Consider the following 20,364-nt stretch of genomic DNA (forward strand, 5'->3'; position numbering starts at 1 on the left):
TGTGGATTGGTTTTGTATCCTGCTACTTTGCCAAATTGGTTTATTAGGTGTAGGAGTTTGGGTACTGAGTTTTTTGGGTCCTTCAGATATAAGATCATGTCGTCTGCGAATAGGGATAACTTGATTTCTTCCTTGCCGATGTGGATCCCTTTGATGTCCTCCTCTTGCCTTATTGCTATGGCTAGGGATTCCAGGACTATGTTGAACAGAAGTGGGGAGAGTGGGCATCCTTGTCTTGTTCCTGAGTTTAGGGGGAATGATTTAAGTTTCTCTCCATTTAATATGATATTAGCAGTTGGTCTGTTGTATATGGCTTTTATTGTTTTGAGGAATGTTCCATCTATTCCTGTTCTCTCCAAAGCTTTTAATAGGTATGGATGTTGTATTTTGTCAAAGGCTTTTTGGGCATCGACTGAGATAACAATGTAATTCTTAATTTTAGATCTGTTTATGTGGTGAATTACGTTGATTGATTAACGGATGTTGAACCATCCTTGTGACTGAGGGATGAAGCCTACTTGGTCATGATGTATGATTTTCTTGATCAGTTTCTGGATCCTGTTAGCTAATATTTTATTGAGGAGCTTTGCATCTGTGTTCATTAGTGATATTGGTCTGTAGTTCTCTTTTTTTGTTGGGTCTTTGCCTGGTTTGGGAATGAGTATGATATTAGCTTCGTAGAATGAGTTTGGGATTTCTCCCTCTGTTTGTATTTCACGGAAGAGTTTGAGGAGTATTGGTATTAGCTCCTCACTAAAGGTTTTGTAGAATTCGTTGGTGAATCCATCTGGGCCTGGGCTTTTCTTAGTAGGGAGGTTCTTGATTACCTCCTGTATCTCAACGTAAGTTATTGGTTTATTTAGTTGATTTATTTCTTCTTGGTTCAGTTTGGGCAGTTTGTACTTCTGTAAGAATTGATCCATTTCTGTAAAATTATTGCTTTTTGCTGAGTAGAGGTTTTGGAAATAGCTCCTTATGATTGTTTGAATATAGTGTGTACTTGTTGTAATTTTTCCAGTGGAGTCCCTGATTTTACGTTTATGAGTCTCTTCTCTTCTTTTTTTTGTGAGTCTTGCAAGGGGTCTGTCAATTTTGTTTATTTTCTCAAAGAACCAGCTTTTAGTCTTATTTATTTGTTGAATGTTCTTTCTATTTTCAATCAGATTTATCTCTTTAATCTTTGTGATCTCTCCCCTCCTAGTCGTTTTAGATTCTGTCATTTCTTGTTTCTCCAGTTGTTTTCATCATGAGGGTATTCACCTGCGCTGCTTCCATTCTTTTAATGTGGGTGCTGAGTGCAATGATCTTGCCCCTCAGTACTGCCTTAGCTGTGTCCCATAGGTTTCTTTGTGATGTGTTTTCTATGTCATTGTGGCTTATGAATTCGTTGATTTCATCATTAATTTGGTCTGTGGCCCAAGTGTTGGATAGCAGCATGGGGTTTAGCCTCCAAGAGTGTGTATAGTGTCTGTGGTTTGCTTTGTTGTTGAGGGTTACCTTTAATCCACTGTGATCAGATATAATACATGGGATGACGTCAATACTTTTGTATTTGCTGAGGTTCTTTGTGTGGGCTATGACGTGGTCTATTTTGGAATATGATCCATGGGCTGCTGAAAAGAAGGTGTATTGGGTCTCTGTAGGGTGAAAGGTTCTATATAGGTCTGTTAGATCCATTTGGGAAATGGTGTTATTTAGGTCCTCAGCTCCCTTACTAATCCTCTGAGTGTTGGATCTGCCTCTTGGAGAGAGAGGAGTATTAAAGTCACCCACTATGATTGTGTTTGTGTCTATCTTGCTCTGTAATTCTGTGAGAATTTGCTTGACATATGTCGGGCCTCTTGTTCGGTGAGTATACATTTATCACCGTGATGTCTTGATTCTGGATTTTTCCTTGTATTAATATGTAGTGTCCTTCTTTGTCTTTTTGAGTGGACTTTAAAGAGAGGTCCAGCTTGTCTGAGATCAGAATGGCTACACCTGCCGTTTTGGTGGGTGCATTTGCTTGGTAGATCTTGCTCCATCCTTTCATTCGAAGCCTGTTTTTGTCCCTTGCTGTAAGGTGGGTCTCTTGTAGACAGCAGATGTCAACTTTTTGTTTGCGAATCCATTCTGCCAGTCTGCTCCTCTTTTTTTTTTTTTTGGCCAGTCCTGGGCCTTGGACTCAGGGCCTGAGCACTGTCCCTGGCTTCTTCCCGCTCAAGGCTAGCATTCTGCCACTTGAGCCACAGCGCCGCTTCTGGCCGTTTTCTGTATATGTGGTGCTGGGGAATCGAACCTAGGGCCTCGTGTATCCGAGGCAGGCACTCTTGCCACTAGGCTATATCCCCAGCCCCCAGTCTGCTCCTCTTAATCGGGGAGTTTAAGCCATTTATATTTAAAGAGACCAAGGATAAGGGTGTTTTTTCTCCTTCCATTTTCTTGGTGGGCTGTTTTTTCCTCTTTTTTTTTCTTCTTGTCTTTAGTGAGCTGGTCTTTCTGCTGGACTTTGGCTATTGAAGTTTCTTTCTGATTCTGTCTGTGTGTCTTTTACGATCTCTGTTGGATGGGGTTCCCCTCTTAATATTCGCTGTAGGGCTGGTTTTTTAGCACATATTTATTTTAAGTATGCATTTGTTAGGTATCAGGTATCCGTTTGTGAATTAAGCAAATTTTTTTATCTCGTTAGAACTTAGTGTAATTGTGGAAACAGACAATAAAAACAAGCATACAAAAAGATAGTAGAAGTTATAGTACATGATATAAAAGAAACCAGAAGTATATTAGATAATACAGTGGACACAGAAAACCTTTCTGAGAAAGTCACATTAATTTGAGACTTATAGGATAAGGAAGACCAGCCAGGTAGTGGCATAGAATTAAGGCTTGCTGTTGGATGTGAGTGTACAGAAAGAGGAGAATCAAAAAAGACATTTAGATTTCTAGCTTGAACCATTAGGTGGACAGCAATGCCATTTGTTCAGAAGGAAAAACTGTGGGGAAATAATTTGAGGTAAACATTAGAAAAAGAGATATGAATGGAAACAGAAGTATTTGGTTTGAGATGTCTCTGAAATACATAAATAGGGTTGGTTTTTTTTTCAGCCAGTCCTGGGCCTTGGACTCAGGGCCTGAGCACTGTCCCTGGCTTCCTTTTGCTCAAGGCTAGCACTCTGCCACTTGAGCCACAGCGCCACTTCTGGCCGTTTTCTGTATATGTGGTGCTGGGGAATCGAACCCAGGGCCTCATGTATACGAGGCAAGCTCTCTTGCCACTAGGCCATATCCCAGCCCCCATAATAGGTTTTTGATTAAAGGTAGAAGTATAAAATTAGAGGAGAGGTTTGTTCTACAGAAGTACATTTGAGGATAACCAAGCAATAGGTGCTATGGAAAGCTACAAATGGATAGGAATCCAGGGAACACATGGTGTCCAGGATAGTCCTTGGAGGAATGGCAGGATTTGCACATTCTTTAGAGAAAAGTAGAATGGAGACAGAGGAATAGTCAGGAAAGAAAATCTGAGAATGAGCTAAGGAAGTCCTGTTAGAGTACAAGAAGGCTGAGAGCTTCTCATACTCTGCTTGGTGATCTCTTTCTTCACCTCAGCCACTTGTATGTATTGATACCTTGATGAAGGAAACTACAGGGGACACTTACTAATTCTAGATTTTAAGCTTCTTGCAAGAAAAACTGGTTTGATTACTATTGAATACTCAGTGCCTCTGGGCATATGGTAAATATTAATGTCAAAAGTTCCCAAGAAGCAGCAATATTATTTATAAGTATAGTTGTTTGGGTTTGAATGACTTTAAAGAGGCTAAATAATTTTTTCTTCATGATTTTTCCATTCAGGTTTTCAAGCTAGAAATGCCCTTCTTCAGTCAAATCTTTCTCAAACTCAGCTAGCTACTATTTGGTGAGTTTGTCCATTAATAGCATTTTTAACTATACTTACTCTATTATAACAATTTTATCTAGGAGATTATTTCTACAAAAAAAGAGAAATATAATTGCTTCCATAAAATTTTGTTGAAAGTTATCCATAAAAGTGACCGACCATTTGAGGGCTGAGCATATGGCTTAGTGGTAGAGTGCTTGCCTAGCTTACATGAAGCCCCGGGTTCAATTCCTCAGTACCACATAAACAGAGAAAAGCTGGAAGTGGTGCTGTGGCTCAAGTACTATCCTTGAGCAAAGGAAGCTCAGAGACAGTGCTCAGGCCCTGAGTTCAAGCCCCAGGACTGGCAAAAAAAAAAAAAAAGTTGCCATTCGAAATTTAGTATTCGCTTTGAAACCAAATATAATTATGCAAAATATCCTTCTTGAGAACTTATCATTTAATTATTCTATATGTAAAACTCTCCTTCTTTTTGTTCTATGTACTAGTACCAGGGCTTGAACTCCTGGTTTCCTGCTGTCAGTTGGCTTTTAGGCTCATAGCTGATGCTCTACCATATGGAATCTCAGCTCCAGTCCAACATTTTGTTAGGAATTGGAGATGGGGTCTTACAAACTTTTCTGCCTGGGCAGTCTTCAAACCTCCATCTTCTAGGTCTCAACCTCTGGAGTAGCTAGGATTACAGGAGTGAACCACCAGTCTAGCTAAAACTATAGTTTATAAAATGATTTCTGTGGGAAATCAGGGAATATCATTTCTAGTATGTATGTAAATGTGTTTTGAGTGATGCCTTGAACACGAAATAAGACAAGCCACCTTCGCACATAATGGCTATTTCCTATTCTTTTTCATAATTTCTGTCCTCTTTTTTGGATTATGAAAATGAAGGGTAAAAATGAAGTCACTTTATTGTATGTATTCACATTTCACTAAGTTTTATTTTCGTGATTATTCCTTGGAAAATAAAAAAATTATACTCTTCAGCCAGGTGCTGATAGCTACTCAGGAGGCTGAAATCTGAGGCTCAAAGTTTGAAGCCAGCTTAGGCAGGAAAGTCTGTGGGACTCTTATCTACAGTTAATCAGCAAAAAGCCAGAAGTGATGTGGCTCAAGTAGTACAGTGATAGACTTGAGCAAAAGAGCTCAGGGACAATGCCTAGGCCCTGAGTACAAGTCCTAGGACCAGCACCAAAAAAAATAAAAAAATTTAAAAAAATGTACACACATACTCTTCAAACCTCATGAAGTATTTCATTACAAATAGACTTTCTGAGTTGTAAATTTTTTTTACATTTTCTTTAGGACCCTAGCTGACATTGATGGTGATGGACAACTAAAAGCTGAAGAGTTTATCTTAGCTATGCATCTCACTGATATGGCCAAAGCTGGGCAGCCATTACCACTGACGTTACCTCCTGAGCTTGTCCCTCCATCTTTCAGGTGAGTGTCTTTGGAGGCAAAGAGATGTTGTTTAATCACTTACCAGGTATGATTTTACTTTGGATTTACTGGGCCTCTGCTCCAGTCTTAAAGGAGAGCAAAATATTTGCACTGATATTTGATGTTAATAGTCAACGAATTACAGATGTATACATGGGGAGTAGATGTATTTTCACACTATGTTACATAGATAAGGAACTGAAAATTAAAGAGATTAAGAGAAGGGCTGGAGACATGCCTCAAGTGGTAGAGCACCTACCTGATGACTCACTTCCTCCCCTCAAAAAAGAGTTTAAGAAAAACTTGCTCAAGAATAGCAATTAGTTGAAATGTAATTTGATCCACAGTTACTGTTTTCAATATCTTTAATACGTTATAAATAATCATTTAATCATTCATAGTTTTATTTTCTTTGTAGTACTAGGGTTTTAACTCAGGACCTGAAATTTGCTAGGCAAGCACTTTACCATTTGAGTCCTACCCTCAGCCCTTTTTTTTATTTATCAGCTAAGATTTTATTTACCAACTAGATATTTATCAGCTAGGGTCTTGTGGTTTTGCCCAGGGTTTGCCTTGGATCTTGATGTGTACCTACTATGTAGCTGAGATTATAGATGTGTACCACTATATCTAATTTATTTGTTGAGATAGGATCTACCTAACTTTTTGTTCCTGCTGGCTGCAAACTATAGTCCTCTCAAGCTTGCCTTTAAAAGTAGGTAGAATTATAAGCAGGTGCCACTATGCCCTGTCTATTGATCTGTATTTTTGTTGTTGTTGTTTCGGTCAGGAGACTTGAACTCTGAGCTTAGGCACTGTCCCTGAGCTCTTCAGCTCAAGGCTAGTGCTCTACCACTTGAGCCACAGCACCACTTCTGGTTTTCTAGTGGTTAATTGGAGATAAGAGTCTCACAGACTTTCTTGCCCAGGCTGGTTTTGAACTGTGATCTTCAGACCTCAGCCTCATGTGTAGCTAGGATATAGGCGTGAGTCATGGCTCCTGGCTTTGGTCTGTATTTTTAAGTCTGACAATCCTTAGACTGTATGGCACTAAATTTGTATGTTGCTTTTCTTAGAGGAGGGAAGCAAGTTGATTCCATTAATGGAACTCTGCCTTCATATCAGAAAATGCAAGAAGAAGAACCTCAGAAGAAATTACCAGGTATTATTCAGTATCTAAGTTGTATACATATAGGCAGTTCTTTTAAATTATTCATTTGAGACAAATGAATATTTAAAATGTTTATATCCTTAAAATTTTCATAGGGTATATGAAAAAACTATTTTATGGAATTTTTTAAACTTGTTTTAGTACTGGGCCTTTTTACATACTAAGCAAGGATTCTACCACTGAGCTACATCCCCAGCCTAATGGGATGAATTTTTAATGTTGATAAAATTAAGATAGTAAAAATGAAAAGAGTATGAAGGAAGAAGAGATAATTTATGAACTTGGAAAGAAGCACCCAAGTTAGAATGTTTCTCCCACTTTAGGGAGATATATTAGAACAAGTTTGTGATGAAATCTTTAGATTTTTTAAAAATAAAACTTTGAAATATTGAAAGAGTACAGGCACATACATTTTATTTTTTGCCAGTCCTGGGGTTTAAACTCAGGGCCTAGGTGCTATACCTGATCATCTTTATGCTCAAAGCTAGTGCTCTACCACTTGAGCCACAGAACCACTTCTGGCTTCTTTCTGTGATTAACTGGAGGTAAGAGCCTCATAGACTTTCCTGCCCAATCTGGCTTTGAACCATGATCCACTGATCTCAGACTGCGGTATAACTCGATTACATATGTGAGCCACTGGTACCTAGAACATGTAACTTTTAAATTATTGAAAAGTTAATGACGTACGTCAAGTAAACCAAATATATACCCATATAGCTATGGTTATCCTTGCAGAAAACATTGAATAGCATTCAATTGTACATAGAATGGTATTTACATAGAAATTTGTTTTCTTACATATTTTTAGAAAAAAGTACATATTTTTCTATTTACATTTATCTATATTATTCCTATTTACATTTGAGTGAAAGCACTCATAATGACCAGGCATGTGTTGATCTAGATTCAGTTAGTTGGCTTTTACTATGTGAGAGAACTTACAGTGTACTTTATATAGTTACTTTTGAGGACAAGAGGAAAGCCAACTATGAGCGAGGGAATATGGAACTGGAAAAACGACGCCAAGTCTTGATGGAGCAACAGCAGAGGGAGGCAGAACGTAAAGCCCAGAAAGAAAAGGAAGAATGGGAGCGAAAACAGAGAGAATTACAAGAACAAGAATGGAAGAAACAACTTGAATTAGAAAAACGCTTGGAGAAACAGAGGGAACTGGAGAGACAACGAGAGGAAGAAAGGAGAAAAGAGATAGAAAGACGAGAGGTATTTTTAACTTAGCTCTTGAGAAAATCATTAATTTCATAAGTGAATAAATTTCAATTAGTAAAACCAGGCTGATGGGCTGGAAATACAGCTTAGTGGTAGAGTGCTTGCCTAGCATGCATGAAGTCCTGGGTTCAAGTCATCAGTACCACAAGAACAGAAAAAACTGGAAGTGGTGCTGTCTCAAGTGGTAGAGCACTAGCTTTGAACAAAAGAAGCTCAGGGACCAGTACCCAAGCCCTGAATTCAGCCCCAAGACTAAAAAAAAAAAGAAAACTTATTTTAAAAATTTTAGTTTGCTTTTTTCTCTGCATCAGCTTATTTATCCTGTACAACTCTGAATCTCTTCCTGTGAGGAGGGAAAGAGAATCCTTGCATATAAGAGATTTTTCTGGGCTGGTAAGTTGGGAGAGAGAGCAGATGATACCTCAGTCAAAGGAGGGTTGCCTGCCCAGCTGAGTTGAGTAAGGAGTCAGGCTGAGCAGGTTATTACATGAACACATGATTAGAATTCAGATTAAGAATATCAAAAATTGGAGGGAGATAGATGGGAGTGAAGATCTAGAGAAAAAAATCAAGATGGTGGCCTGTATAAGTCCTCAGGAGAGTGTTCAATGGGGTCCCTAGGAGCTCTATATGTGTCTTAAAGGGCCAAGGGTAGAGCACAGTAAGTTATTATGCACTGAAAAACTATAATTATATTTTTTCTTCTGTAATACCAGAATAGATGTTTAATTATTTCTCTTAACATTTGTATTTATCCTTTAGTTTCTTAAAAGAAAAAATGCAATCCTGATATTTGGTATATACTATCTGGAAAATGAACTGTGCAACTTGCAGACAGGGATGGGAGGGGGAACCCAGGGAAAGTGAAGGAAGGGGTGACGTCCAAAAGAAGCTGTACACCTTACCTGAATTGTCAAATGGTAGCCTTTAATAGTAAGGTACAATACCTTAACAGTAAAATTATATTTAAAAAAACAAAAATTTTAAATCAAGGAAAAGAAAAGAGAAAAAATGAATATAACACAAGAATGATTCTTGGAAACAGAGTGTTGGTGCTGGGCATTGGTGGCTCAGGCCTGTAATCCTAGCTATTCAGGAGGCTGAGATCTGAGGATCGCGGTTCAAAGCCAGCCCAGACAGAAAAGTTTGTGAGACTCTTTCTCTCCAATTAACCACCAGAAAACCAGAAGTGGTGCTGTGGCTCAGGTGGTAGAGGCTCAAGGCCTTGAGCTGAAGAGCTCAGGGACAGTGGCCAGGCCCAGAGTTCAAACCCCACAAGACCCACAAAAATAAAATAAATAGAAAACTGGTAGTGGAGCTGTGGCTCAAAGTGGTAGAATGTTAGATTTAAGCAAAAGAGCTCAGGGACAGCACCTAGGCCCTGAGTTCAAGCCCCACAACCAACAACAACAAAACAAAATGTATTGGATAAAGTCACTTTTATGAAGTCTTTAGGTCATAAAGCTAGATTTTCCCACTTGATGCACTGTGGCTTACTAAATACTAGAAGCTATCAACCTATCAGTTTTTATTTTTAATAATTCAAGAGTTTGAACTAAAAACGAGCTAATGCATTATTTTCAGGCAGCAAAACAAGAACTTGAGCGACAACGTCGGTTAGAATGGGAAAGAATTCGTCGGCAGGAGCTTCTCAATCAAAAGAATAGAGAACAAGAAGAAATTGTCAGGTTAAACTCTAAGAAGAAGAGTCTTCATCTTGAGTTGGAAGCATTGGTATGGCTAAAATTTAAGTGGGATTTATCCAGTGATGTTGAAAAATGTAATTGTTTTTTAAATGTATCTCATGAATGAATTATATTTTTAAAAAGAGTACAGAAGGGGGCTGGGGATATGGCCTAGTGGCAAGAGTGCTTGCCTCGTATACATGAGGCCCTGGGTTCAATTCCCCAGCACCACATATACAGAAAATGGCCAGATGGGACGCTGTGGCTCAAGTGTTAGCCTTGAGCAAAAAGAAGCCAGGGACAGTGCTCAGGCCCTGAGTCCAGGTCCCAGGACTGGCCAAAAAAAAAAGAGTACAGAAGGCAAAATTTATAATAAATACCTTCTCATTTTTTTAAAGTTTGTTGTTTTATTGTGATTTATCCAAGATTTGATTGGATAAAAAGATTCTACTGCTAAAAACAAAAATGATTTTAAATTGTTCACTGGCATAATGTCTTAAAATTTCTTCTAGTTCTGCAGAACTATAGTTCTTAAGTTCTTAGCAAATACTATTCATTTCACTGGTAGATTTTATATATTCGATTTCAGGAATTCAGGATCTTAAAAGACTTTGAAATGCAAAGTAAGAAAATAAAGTCTAGAAGTCTAGACTTTTACAGTCCTTGGATCCTATAAGCATGACCTTGATAGTATAGTAGGATTTTATAGAAATGCATGTTTACCTGTGTGGTAGTAATACTATAAATATATGGCCAAGTGCTGAAGTCAGAAAGAAAACTTCAGTGTGTTATATTTGTGTTGTCTCATCTTAACATATCACTTCCTACACTGTGAAGATGTTTACTGCTGATAGTTTTCTTGAATTTATAGACAATTCTTAAATATTTTCTACTTTAGCTTTAGACAATTTATTTGAAATTGAGGGAAATTGAGTCTGAATGATAAATGAAATTAAAATTTTAACAAACTAAAATGTGTGTGGCTCAAGTGATAGAGTACCTTCCTATCAAGTGTGGAGTCATAAATTCAGTTTCTAGTACTACAAAAATTTATAAATATTTTTCTCCTGATAGGAATATTTCCTGTTAGCACTTTATGTTACTATATCTTTATATAATTGTTCTATAGAATGGCAAACACCATCAGATCTCAGGCAGACTTCAAGATGTCCGAATCAGAAAGCAAACACAAAAGACAGAGCTGGACGTTCTAGATAAGCAGTGTGACCTGGAAATTATGGAAATCAAGCAACTTCAACAGGAGCTTCAGGTAAGTCCTCTGCTCCCAAATTGTCCTTAAACACACATCATAACCAGCACTTCTTTCTGGTAGATTACTTGTGCTTTGGGGATCATATACCTTTGAGATTCTGACAGACATAACTATCCATAGCCTGTATGTAATACTGGAAAGTCCTAGGCCTCCTAAAATTGCTAGGCATGTAGTTAAGTTCTGCTTAACGTTCATACATAAATTGATTTTGATCACTTGGAGTTTGAACTCTTGAATAAAAATATGTATTTGTTTTAGTCCATTCCTGCTTCTGTCACACAGTATCTTAGGCCATGTAATTTATAAGCAACAGAAAATTTTTGCTTACAGTTCTGGAGGCATAGGGATTTGAAGGTCAAGGCACTAACAAATTCATTGTCTGATGAGGATTTGCTCTCTGCTATGGAAGTGGCATCTTCTTCCTGTACCCCTACATGGTAGAAAGGGCAAAACAGTTGATTTCATTCTCTGTCTCTGTCTCGCTCTTTCTCTTTTGAACTTGAACTCAAGGCCTGGGCACTGTCTGTGAACCTCTTTGTACTCAAGACTAGCACTCTACCACTTGAAGCACAGCATTACTTCCTGCTTTTTCTGAGTCTCTTTCCTGCTCAGGGTGTCTTTGAACTATGATCCTCAGATCTCAGCCTCCTGAGTAGTTAGCATTTACAGGTGTGAGCCACCAGTGCCTGATTTCATTCTCTTTCATAAATATTTTTTTGTGTGTGTGGTATTAGGTTTGAACTCAGGGCTTTATGATTGCTAAATAGGAACTCTACCACTTGACCCATGTGTCCAACTTTTAGAAGAACACTAATCTCATTCTTTAGTGAATAATCCTCATGATTTAATTGCCACCTGAAGTCTTACTTCTTAATACTATAGGATATATAACCTAGCCCATAGGAATTCTTGAGAGACTCTCAACAAAATTCCATAGCATGCATTACCAATATCGCTATTGGAGCAAAATGAAAAACCATTTAAAAAAGCAATATGACTATTGATACTCATTTTAGGAAGTTTCCAGAATTGTGATGAGAGAATGTTGAATATGTCCCTTAAAAATATGGTGAATCTGTTTTTTCCTTTAGGAATAGAGTCTGGTCAATTATTCTTGTTTGTAGAATCATCATTCTAGAAGTGTTCTGTATATTTGGAGTCCTCTTACCCAATTCCTGTTACTGTATGGACTGGTAATCAATCTTTTCCTTTTGTCCTAGCAGATATAAACGAAAGCCAAAAACGTTTTCTTCATGATTTAAACCTGATTGCCTATTTCTCCCTAAATTCTTTGTGTGTGTGTGTGTGTGTGAGAGAGAGAGAGAGAGAGAGAGAGAGAGAGAGAGAGAGAGAGAGAGAGAGAGACAGACAGACAGGCAGACACACACACACACACACACACACACACACACAGAAAGAGAGAGAGCTAGTCCTGGGGTTTGAACTCAGGGCCTGGGCACTGTCCCTGAGCTTTTTTGCCCAAGACTAGTGCTCTGTCACTTGAGCCTCAGCTCACCTTCCAGTGTTTTGGTTAATTCTCATGGACTTTCCTGCTGGGGCTAACTTCAAACCACAATCTTCAGATCTCAGCATCCAGAGTAGCTAGGATTATAGGCATAAGCCACCACTACTTGTTTTTTTGTCACTTTTTCATACATGTTTGCCTTCTGAATTGTCATTATCTGCTTAGACTCCCCTTCCCCTTTGTCCACTATCATCCATTGGAATGTGAAAAATTATGGGCATGTAGACATTCCTCATTGATGAAGATTTTCCTTTGTGCCTTTAATTTTCATCTAGTTACTCATAAATTGATAATAAATATTTTCTTTTAAAATCTACATAATTCCATTCTACTTTATTCATAACTTAAAAGCATTTACAACTACATGTTATTTGTATATTAAGTTTCAAAGGTGATTAAATCATATTTTAAAGTTTTCAAAACATTCTTGGATATTACAGAGTTTTAATCAGGTTCTGCTTTTGCTTTTATAAGGAATATCAAAATAAGCTTATCTGTCTGGTACCTGAGAAGCAACTACTAAATGAAAGAATTAAAAATATGCAGCTTAACAATACACCAGGTAAGATCCTTACATTTATGTTTTCTCCTTTTATTATTTTCTCTATGACTATGTCAAGTCATATTCTACTAGGTTTTAAAAGGAGCATTCTATTCAAAATAATATTTTTGCATATAAATTAAAAATTTCAGAAAACCTTGAAAGATACAGTTAAAGCACTTTAGTAGTAAAAAGCAAATGAAAGAATTGTGTTCTGAATATCTAGAACTACGTTGATAATATTTTGATTTCTATTCAAATATCAATGGAATAAAATGTTAGACCATAATTAATATGTACATTTAGCTCTGACATAAAATTACTTGTGTATTTTGTGAAAATTCTGACTTACTATAAAGAACCATTTGGAGAAGACTTTTCTATGAGACTGAGCCTGGGATTCTAAGGTAAATAGCATATAGCAATGATTATGTCTAAGCAGATTGTGTTTCTTGCCTAATTTTTTTTTTTTTGTCAATCATGGGGCTTGAACTCAGCACCTGGTCCTTTTCTCCTAAGTTCTTTTGCTCTTTTCTAGTTTGTTCTTTTGTTCTACCATTTTGAGTCATAGATCCATTTCCAGTTTTCTGGTGGTTAACTGAAGAATCTCACAGACTTTTCTGCCCAGGCTGGCTTTGAGCCATGATCTTCAGATCTCAGCCTCTCGAGTAGCTAGGATTATGGGTGTGAGCCACCAGTGCCCGGCTAAACCTTTTATCTAACTCTTGATTCATGCAAAGAATTTTACCACTTTGGCCTGCTGACACCTGTGAGACAAATATTATAAGACTGTTTATGGGAATGTAGTATTTTTATTGGCTCAGGTCTCTATTGTTTAAGTAAACGATAAAGCAAAGAAACCAGACAGATGAGAAGCTCACATACCACACCACTTTATTGATAAAGCTGATAATGAGCAGTGGTGTATCTGTGAGTAGTATAGCTATACCTATAAAATTATAAATTTATGTTTTCTGTGGGCAGGTAAACTTCTAAAAAGCAGAGGCTGATCAAAGTCGGATGAACAAATGCAATCATAATATTCAGTATGTGCTATGTGGAAAAGGAAGTGTACAACTTGGGGGAAGGGACAAGAGGGGGAAGGGACAAGAGGGGAAAACTGGGGGAAAGTAAAGAAAGAGATGACACTGTCCAAAAAAGAAACGTACTCATTACCTGACTTAGGAAATTGTAACTCCTCTGTACAACACCTTAATAATAACAATAAAATTATATTTTAAAAATTAAAAATAAAATTTGGCAAGAACCCAGATCTGTAGCAAGTGACTGAACAGAACAACAGTTTGGCTCTTTCTTTCAGACGCTTTTACTTATCTCACTGCCGTTGCTTTTTCTTTTTCTTTTTTGGATCAGTTGTGGGGCTTGAACTCTGGACCTAGGCGCTGTCCCTGAGCTCTTCAGCTCAAGGCTAGTGCTCTACCACTTGAGCCACAGCATTACTTCTGGTTTTCTAGTGGTTAATTGGAGATAAGAGTCTCACAGACTTTCCTGCCCGGACTAGCTTTGAACTGTAATCCTCAGATCTTCCTCCTGAGTAGCTAGGATTACAAGTGTGAGCCACTGGCACCTGGCCTAATTTTTTTTTTTTTTTTGCCCGTCCTGGGCCTTGAACTCAGGGCCTGAGCACTGTCCCTGGCTTCTTTTTGCTCAAGGCTAGCACTGCCATTTGAGCCACAGCTCCACTTCTGGCTGTTTTCTGTATATGTGGTGCTGGGGAATCGAACCCAGGGCTTCATGTATATGAGGCAAGCGCTCTTGCCACTAGGCCATATTCCCAGCTCTGCCTGGCCTAATTTTACTTTTGCTTGCTTTTTGAAATCACAAAATGTGTTTGGAAAAGAAGACAAAAGTTTGTCTTGAACTCCTTCATGCTCTTGATCAAAGAGGATGGTTTTTGAGGGCACTGGAGGTCAGCTTAGATTTGACCAAGGGCTGAAGAAGTGTCCTATAAAATGATAGGATACATACAGCAGCTGCTTGTCTAGCACCATGATTTTACTTGAGACACTGTCATGTAGAATGTAAGGGTGGGAGGGTATCCCATTTCAGTTTTAAGTATATCTATTTTGAGGGGGAAAAAAATCTCAGCAAGATAATTCACCTGGAGGAGCCAGGTATGGCAGCATATACTTATATTACTGACACTCAGTGGATAGAAGCAGAAGGATCTTCAGTTCAAAGCTATCCTGGGTTACAAAGCAACACCCTGTCTCAAAATAACAAACAGAAACCCCTGGAAGTAATGACTTCTCTTATCATGAAAAACATGAACAGTAAGAAAATTGGAAAAACATACAAGAAATTGGGTCCTACATTTGGTTCTATGAATCAAAAATTAAAATAGCCTAATTAAAAAATATGAGCAAAGGATGAAATCTTTTTTTTTTTTTTTTTGGCCAGTCCTGGGGCTTGAATTCAGGGCCGGAGCACTGTCCCTGGCTTCTTTTTGCTTAACGCTAGCACTCTACCACTTGAGCCACAGCGCCACCTCTGGCTTTTTTTATATATGTGGTGCTGAGGAATCGAACCCAGGGCTTCATGTATAGGAGGCAAGCACTCTACTACTAGGTCATATTCCCAGCCCCAGGATGAAATCTTTTAATTTAAAACTATGGCTGATAAACATCAGTAGATATTTATTCAACCTCACTTAGTTAGCAAGAAAATATAAATTAAAATAATTTAATTTCTTTTTTGCCAGCTAAAAAAAATTAAAAAGATTGACAATACCCATTGTAATGTCAGCATACAGTACTTACATATTAAGTTCTACTGGTATCTTAAACTGATACAACTTTTTGGAAGGTTAGTTTCTGTGAAAACATCATACTCACATGCACAACATTAACAGAATGAAAGCTAAAATATACAATCATTGCAGTAGACACAGAATAAGCATTTGACAGAACTCAGTATTCCTCTCATAATAGAACTCTCTTAACAAAATAGGTATAGAAAGAAAAGCACATAGCTAACATCATAATCAATATGGATAACAGAAAGCTTTTCATCTAAGATCCAATACAAGGCAAGAATACCCATTCTTGCCATGCCTATTGAATATAACTCTTAAAAGCACCAGCACAAGCAATCAGACAAGAAAAAGTTAAGGGGCTGGGGATATGGCCTAGTGGCAAGAGTGCTTACCTGGTATATACATGAAGCCCTGGTTTCAATTCCCCAGCACCACATATACAGAAAACGGCCAGAAGTGGCGCTGTGGCTCAAGTGGCAGAGTGCTAGCCTTGAGCAAAAAGAAGCCAGGGACAGTGAGTCCAAGCTCCAGGACTGGCAAAAAATAAAAAAGTTAAGGCATCCAAACCCTGTGTATGCAGAGGCATGATTCTATAGATATGAAACACTGAAGACTCCACACAAAAAAAAACTGCTAGAACTAATAAATGAGTTGAATAAAGTCACAGGATACAAAATGAACATCCAAAAATCAGTAGCATGAATGAAACAATCCTGTTTATGGTAGAATAAAAATATACTTAGAAATAAATTTAACCAGAGATGAAAGATCGGTACACTGAAAATAATATAGCATTCATAAAAGCAATTGAAAAAGGTAAATAGATGGAAAATATTCTGTGTTCATGAATAGAATTAATACTGTTAAATAATAATACTGAGCTTGGGCTATAAGCTCAGTTAGAAAGCTCTTGCCTGGTATGCATTAAGCCCTGAGTCAGTTCCACCCCTAGTTCAGCAACAAAATTTAAAAAAAGCTATACTGCTCCTCAAATAAAAACAAATACTGTGTGATCTTACATGTGGAATCTAAAATAATTGAACTTGGAAAACAGTAGTTTGGTGATTACCAGGGATCAGAGAGTAAGGGAATATGTAGTCAAAAGGTACACACTTAGAGTTAAAGATAAATAAGCTCAGGAGCCTTAATGGGCAGCCTAGTAACTTTATAGTGATGTATACTTGAAATTTTCTAATCAAGATTTTGGATACTCTTTCCACAAAAAGAAAGGGTAAGTATATGAGGTGATAAATAATTTGCTTCACTGGAACAGTCATTTCACTATCAAAGAATCATGTCATACATCTTACATATAGAGAATAATTTGTTATGCTTGTAGCAAGGTTTGAATTCAGTTACTCTACCACTTGAGCCATACCTCCAGTCCAACTTTTAGCTAGTTATTTTGGAGGTGGAATCTGGTGAGCTCATCTGCCTAAGCTTGTTCCAGCATATGTCCTCTAGAGTTTCCTGAATAGCTAGCATTACAGGTGTGTGCCACCAGTTCCCAGCAACAATAACTTCTTTAAAATTAAATGTTTTTATCCTTTTGTTATAGAACTTTTTTTTTCCGGCTGTGGGGTTTGAACTTGGGGCCTGGGCACTGTCCCTGAGCCTCCTTGTGCTCAAGGTTAGCTCTCTACCACTTGAGCAACAGCGCCACTTCTGGCTTTTGAGTGTTAATTGAAGATGAGTCTCACAGGGACTTTTCTGCCCATTTACTGTGGGCTGGACTTTATACTAAGGCTTTATATTTATCACTGTATTTAATAAGATAGTATAATATTCGTTGTATGAAGACTAAATTGGTAAAGTGCTTTATCTAACATGCAGTTTTGTTTCAGATTCTGACTCTTTTTTTGGGGGGGGGCATTCCTGGGGCTTAGGACTGAGCATTGTCCCTGGTTTCTTCTTCTTCCTCTTCTTTTTTTTTTTGAGGTTCTTAATTTTTTTTCCTTTATTGTCAAAGTGCCTGGCTTCTTTTTGCTCAAGGCTAGCACTCCACCTCTTGAGTCACAGCACCACTTTGGCTTTTTCTGTTTATGTGGTGTTGAGGAATTGAACCCAGGGCTTCATGCATGCTAGGCAAGCACTCTACTACTAAGCCACATTCCCAGCCCCAGATTCTGGCTCTTTAGAGCACAGAATTGGTACTTATAAGCATTACCTCTGAGGACCTTCCCAAGATATGAACTAGAAAGAAGAAATGACCATTACATTTTTCTCCTCTATTCCTCTACATATGTGTGTATGGTCTGTTGTTTTCTCTAGTTATCCCAATTTGACCAGACAAGAAATGACATATGGTAATGAATGATAGAGGAACTTCTAGTAAATGTAAACAGTCTGATATTTTTGCATTTCAGATTTAGGTATCAGTTTACTTCATAAAAAATCATCAGAAAAGGAAGAATTATGCCAAAGACTTAAAGAACAACTAGATGCTCTTGAAAAAGAAACTTCATCTAAGCTCTCAGAAATGGATTCATTTAACAGTCAGCTGAAGGTATGTATTTATCTTCTATTATATTCATTTCTAAATAGCTACCTTCTTGCCTCTCTTATTTTAATTAAATAGAATGAAGAAAGCTGTTTTATGTTTGACTTTTTAACTTTTTTTGGCTTGTAACTTATTTTTAAGTTTTAACTATACTAGAATTTCAATATTATTTTTTAATTTTTTATAAAACACTGTCAACCTTGTGTCATGTAACTAAACATACCATTGCTCACAGGCTTTTTTTTTTGAAGATTAGTCTTATTTTAATTGACATTTATATGATTTAAGAACAATGTCCTTTATCAGTATTATCAAACTAATGTCAGCCAACATGATCTCAGCCAACATACTAAAATATGGAAAATTTTAAATACTTCTGGTGATAGAAGTTCTTTTAATATTCTAAATAACTTTTTGTTTCTGTTACAATGTAATGCTAATTAACCTTTATGAAAGGATACAATAATCATTGAAATCCAAAGCAGGATGTGACACTACACTTTACATGAAAAGTGAAGTTCAAACTTCATTGTTTGCTGCACTGGCAGAGCAAATGCCTGAAGCATGCCACATACTTATCATTGTGTGCAATCTGAGTTGTATACTGAAGCAGAATCTATGAATACACATAATAAGACCAGATTAATGACAAGTAATTCAAATTTGAAAATAGTCTTTTATACTTCTGCTCACTGTACATAAATTTTCATAGCATAAGCTGTTACGTAGCATTTCTGAAAGAAAAGTATTTCTTCAAGTGGTTCTAATCTTACTATCTTATTTAGAATAACATTGATGCTAGCTATGGAACAGATAACATAATAAAGGACTAGGATGACTTCTGTTAAGGACAAGACATTGAAGGGAATAATGTTAATATACCTTATACCCTAATATGCCTTATACAAGCATATTTCCTGTAGAGAATTTAAAGTAAGCAAAATCATTTGTTATCAATGATCAAACAAGCCAGCCAAGTTATCATCCTTAACATTATTTTTTTAAAAATCTGTACATAGTTTAACTGGCTTTTTATCTGCCTTATCTTGCAGTGTGGGAATATGGATGACTCTGTTCTCCAGTGCCTTTTGTCTCTGCTAAGCTGTCTCAACCACCTCTTCCTCTTACTTAAGGTTATTTTCTAATGTCTAGCTTCTTTTTTGAGTTACTTTATGGTTTTCTTTTTTAAACTAGACTATTCTTTGCCTTTATCTGATATTTTTGTTTGAAATAACAAATATAATAAAGATCTTTTTTTCTTTCTGCTTGTTCTAATATTCTTCTGCTGTCTAATTGCCTGTTTGAGTCTAATGCTAGAAATAGGAAGGTTGCCTTTCTCAGGAGTAGCCCAGTTGGTTCCCTTACATCATCCCTCTGAATTGGGTTAACTAATGGGATGATTACAAATGTATTTCAAGGGAAAACTGAAGCAATGTGAAATTAAATCATTTATCCCTAACTCTGAAAACCATTGCTTAAAGTTACATTTTCTAAAATCTAAGACAAAGTTATATCATATAAGTACCAGGCTGCATCCTAATTCTACCATAAGGAAAAGTTGAACCAGTAATACAGCAGTAGTTTTAATTAGATCTGTTTGCCAGGTCTCACCTTTAGACATATGTGCACTTCAGGTAAAAACATTTAAATTATTTGGGTAAACCATTTTGCACTGTCATGTATAACACCATATTTAAAGTACTCACATATAAGGAAGGTACTATGTATTAACCACTTGCTCACCCTAGTAGATTTTGACTATGCATTCTACTCATTACTAAAATGGATGACAATGGGCAGCTGCATACATATTCCATAGTAAAGATAGGAATATTATGATTTGTTATTTAAGCAAAAGTAGGCAGATTAAAAAGATGGAAGTAACATAGTTCCCATAGATAAGCCTTTATGATTATAGTATATCTGACCAGATTATGTAGTCTTAGAGCTTCTGATACAAAATACACAGAAACTTACCCAAATTTTTGCATCTGTGAAATGAATTTCAGTGATGAGTTGTAGACTCTACTCATCATTTAGGTTGATTATTACAGTTAGCATTTGGTTTTCTACAGGCCAGCAGACTATTCTTTTATTTTACTTTCTTCCCTCTGCTTTCTGCCTTCTAGTCTTTTATGCTTATTGATTCTTGCATCAAAAACAGTGTAGGAAAGTAAAAGGGTATGAATTATGACTATCAGTAATTAGGAGACTTGACCTTGCCACAAAAAGCAAGAAAAGAGGACTTCTGTAGTAGAGTGAACAGTTATCATAGTATCGAAAAATATTAACTTTTGTCAACAAGAAGTCTTTTGAAGACCTTTGTGCCATTCAATTGAGTAG

At 37.1% G+C, this 20,364-nt stretch overlaps 1 protein-coding gene across 5 annotated transcripts in view; it reads left to right on the forward strand.

Moving 5' to 3' along the window:
* The window catches only part of Itsn2 (intersectin 2), a 120,848-nt gene that overhangs the window by 37,539 nt on the left and 62,945 nt on the right, over window positions 1-20,364 (forward strand). For 4 of the 5 annotated variants that reach the window (XM_048353322.1, XM_048353324.1, XM_048353323.1 and 1 more), the window contains 8 exons: window positions 3,835-3,898; window positions 5,183-5,320; window positions 6,397-6,482; window positions 7,453-7,715; window positions 9,306-9,455; window positions 10,536-10,676; window positions 12,679-12,766; window positions 17,888-18,027. In XM_048353322.1, the coding sequence (XP_048209279.1) occupies window positions 3,835-3,898; window positions 5,183-5,320; window positions 6,397-6,482; window positions 7,453-7,715; window positions 9,306-9,455; window positions 10,536-10,676; window positions 12,679-12,766; window positions 17,888-18,027 (1,070 nt within the window). Of the gene's footprint in view, window positions 1-3,834; window positions 3,899-5,182; window positions 5,321-6,396; window positions 6,483-7,452; window positions 7,716-9,305; window positions 9,456-10,535; window positions 10,677-12,678; window positions 12,767-17,887; window positions 18,028-19,073; window positions 19,155-20,364 lie in introns of all 5 variants that reach the window. The other variant, XM_048353326.1, reaches the window with a different exon arrangement.

This window comes from Perognathus longimembris, chromosome 8 (genome assembly GCF_023159225.1).
Source record: "Perognathus longimembris pacificus isolate PPM17 chromosome 8, ASM2315922v1, whole genome shotgun sequence".
In the NCBI taxonomy this organism is placed as follows: domain Eukaryota; kingdom Metazoa; phylum Chordata; class Mammalia; order Rodentia; family Heteromyidae; genus Perognathus; species Perognathus longimembris.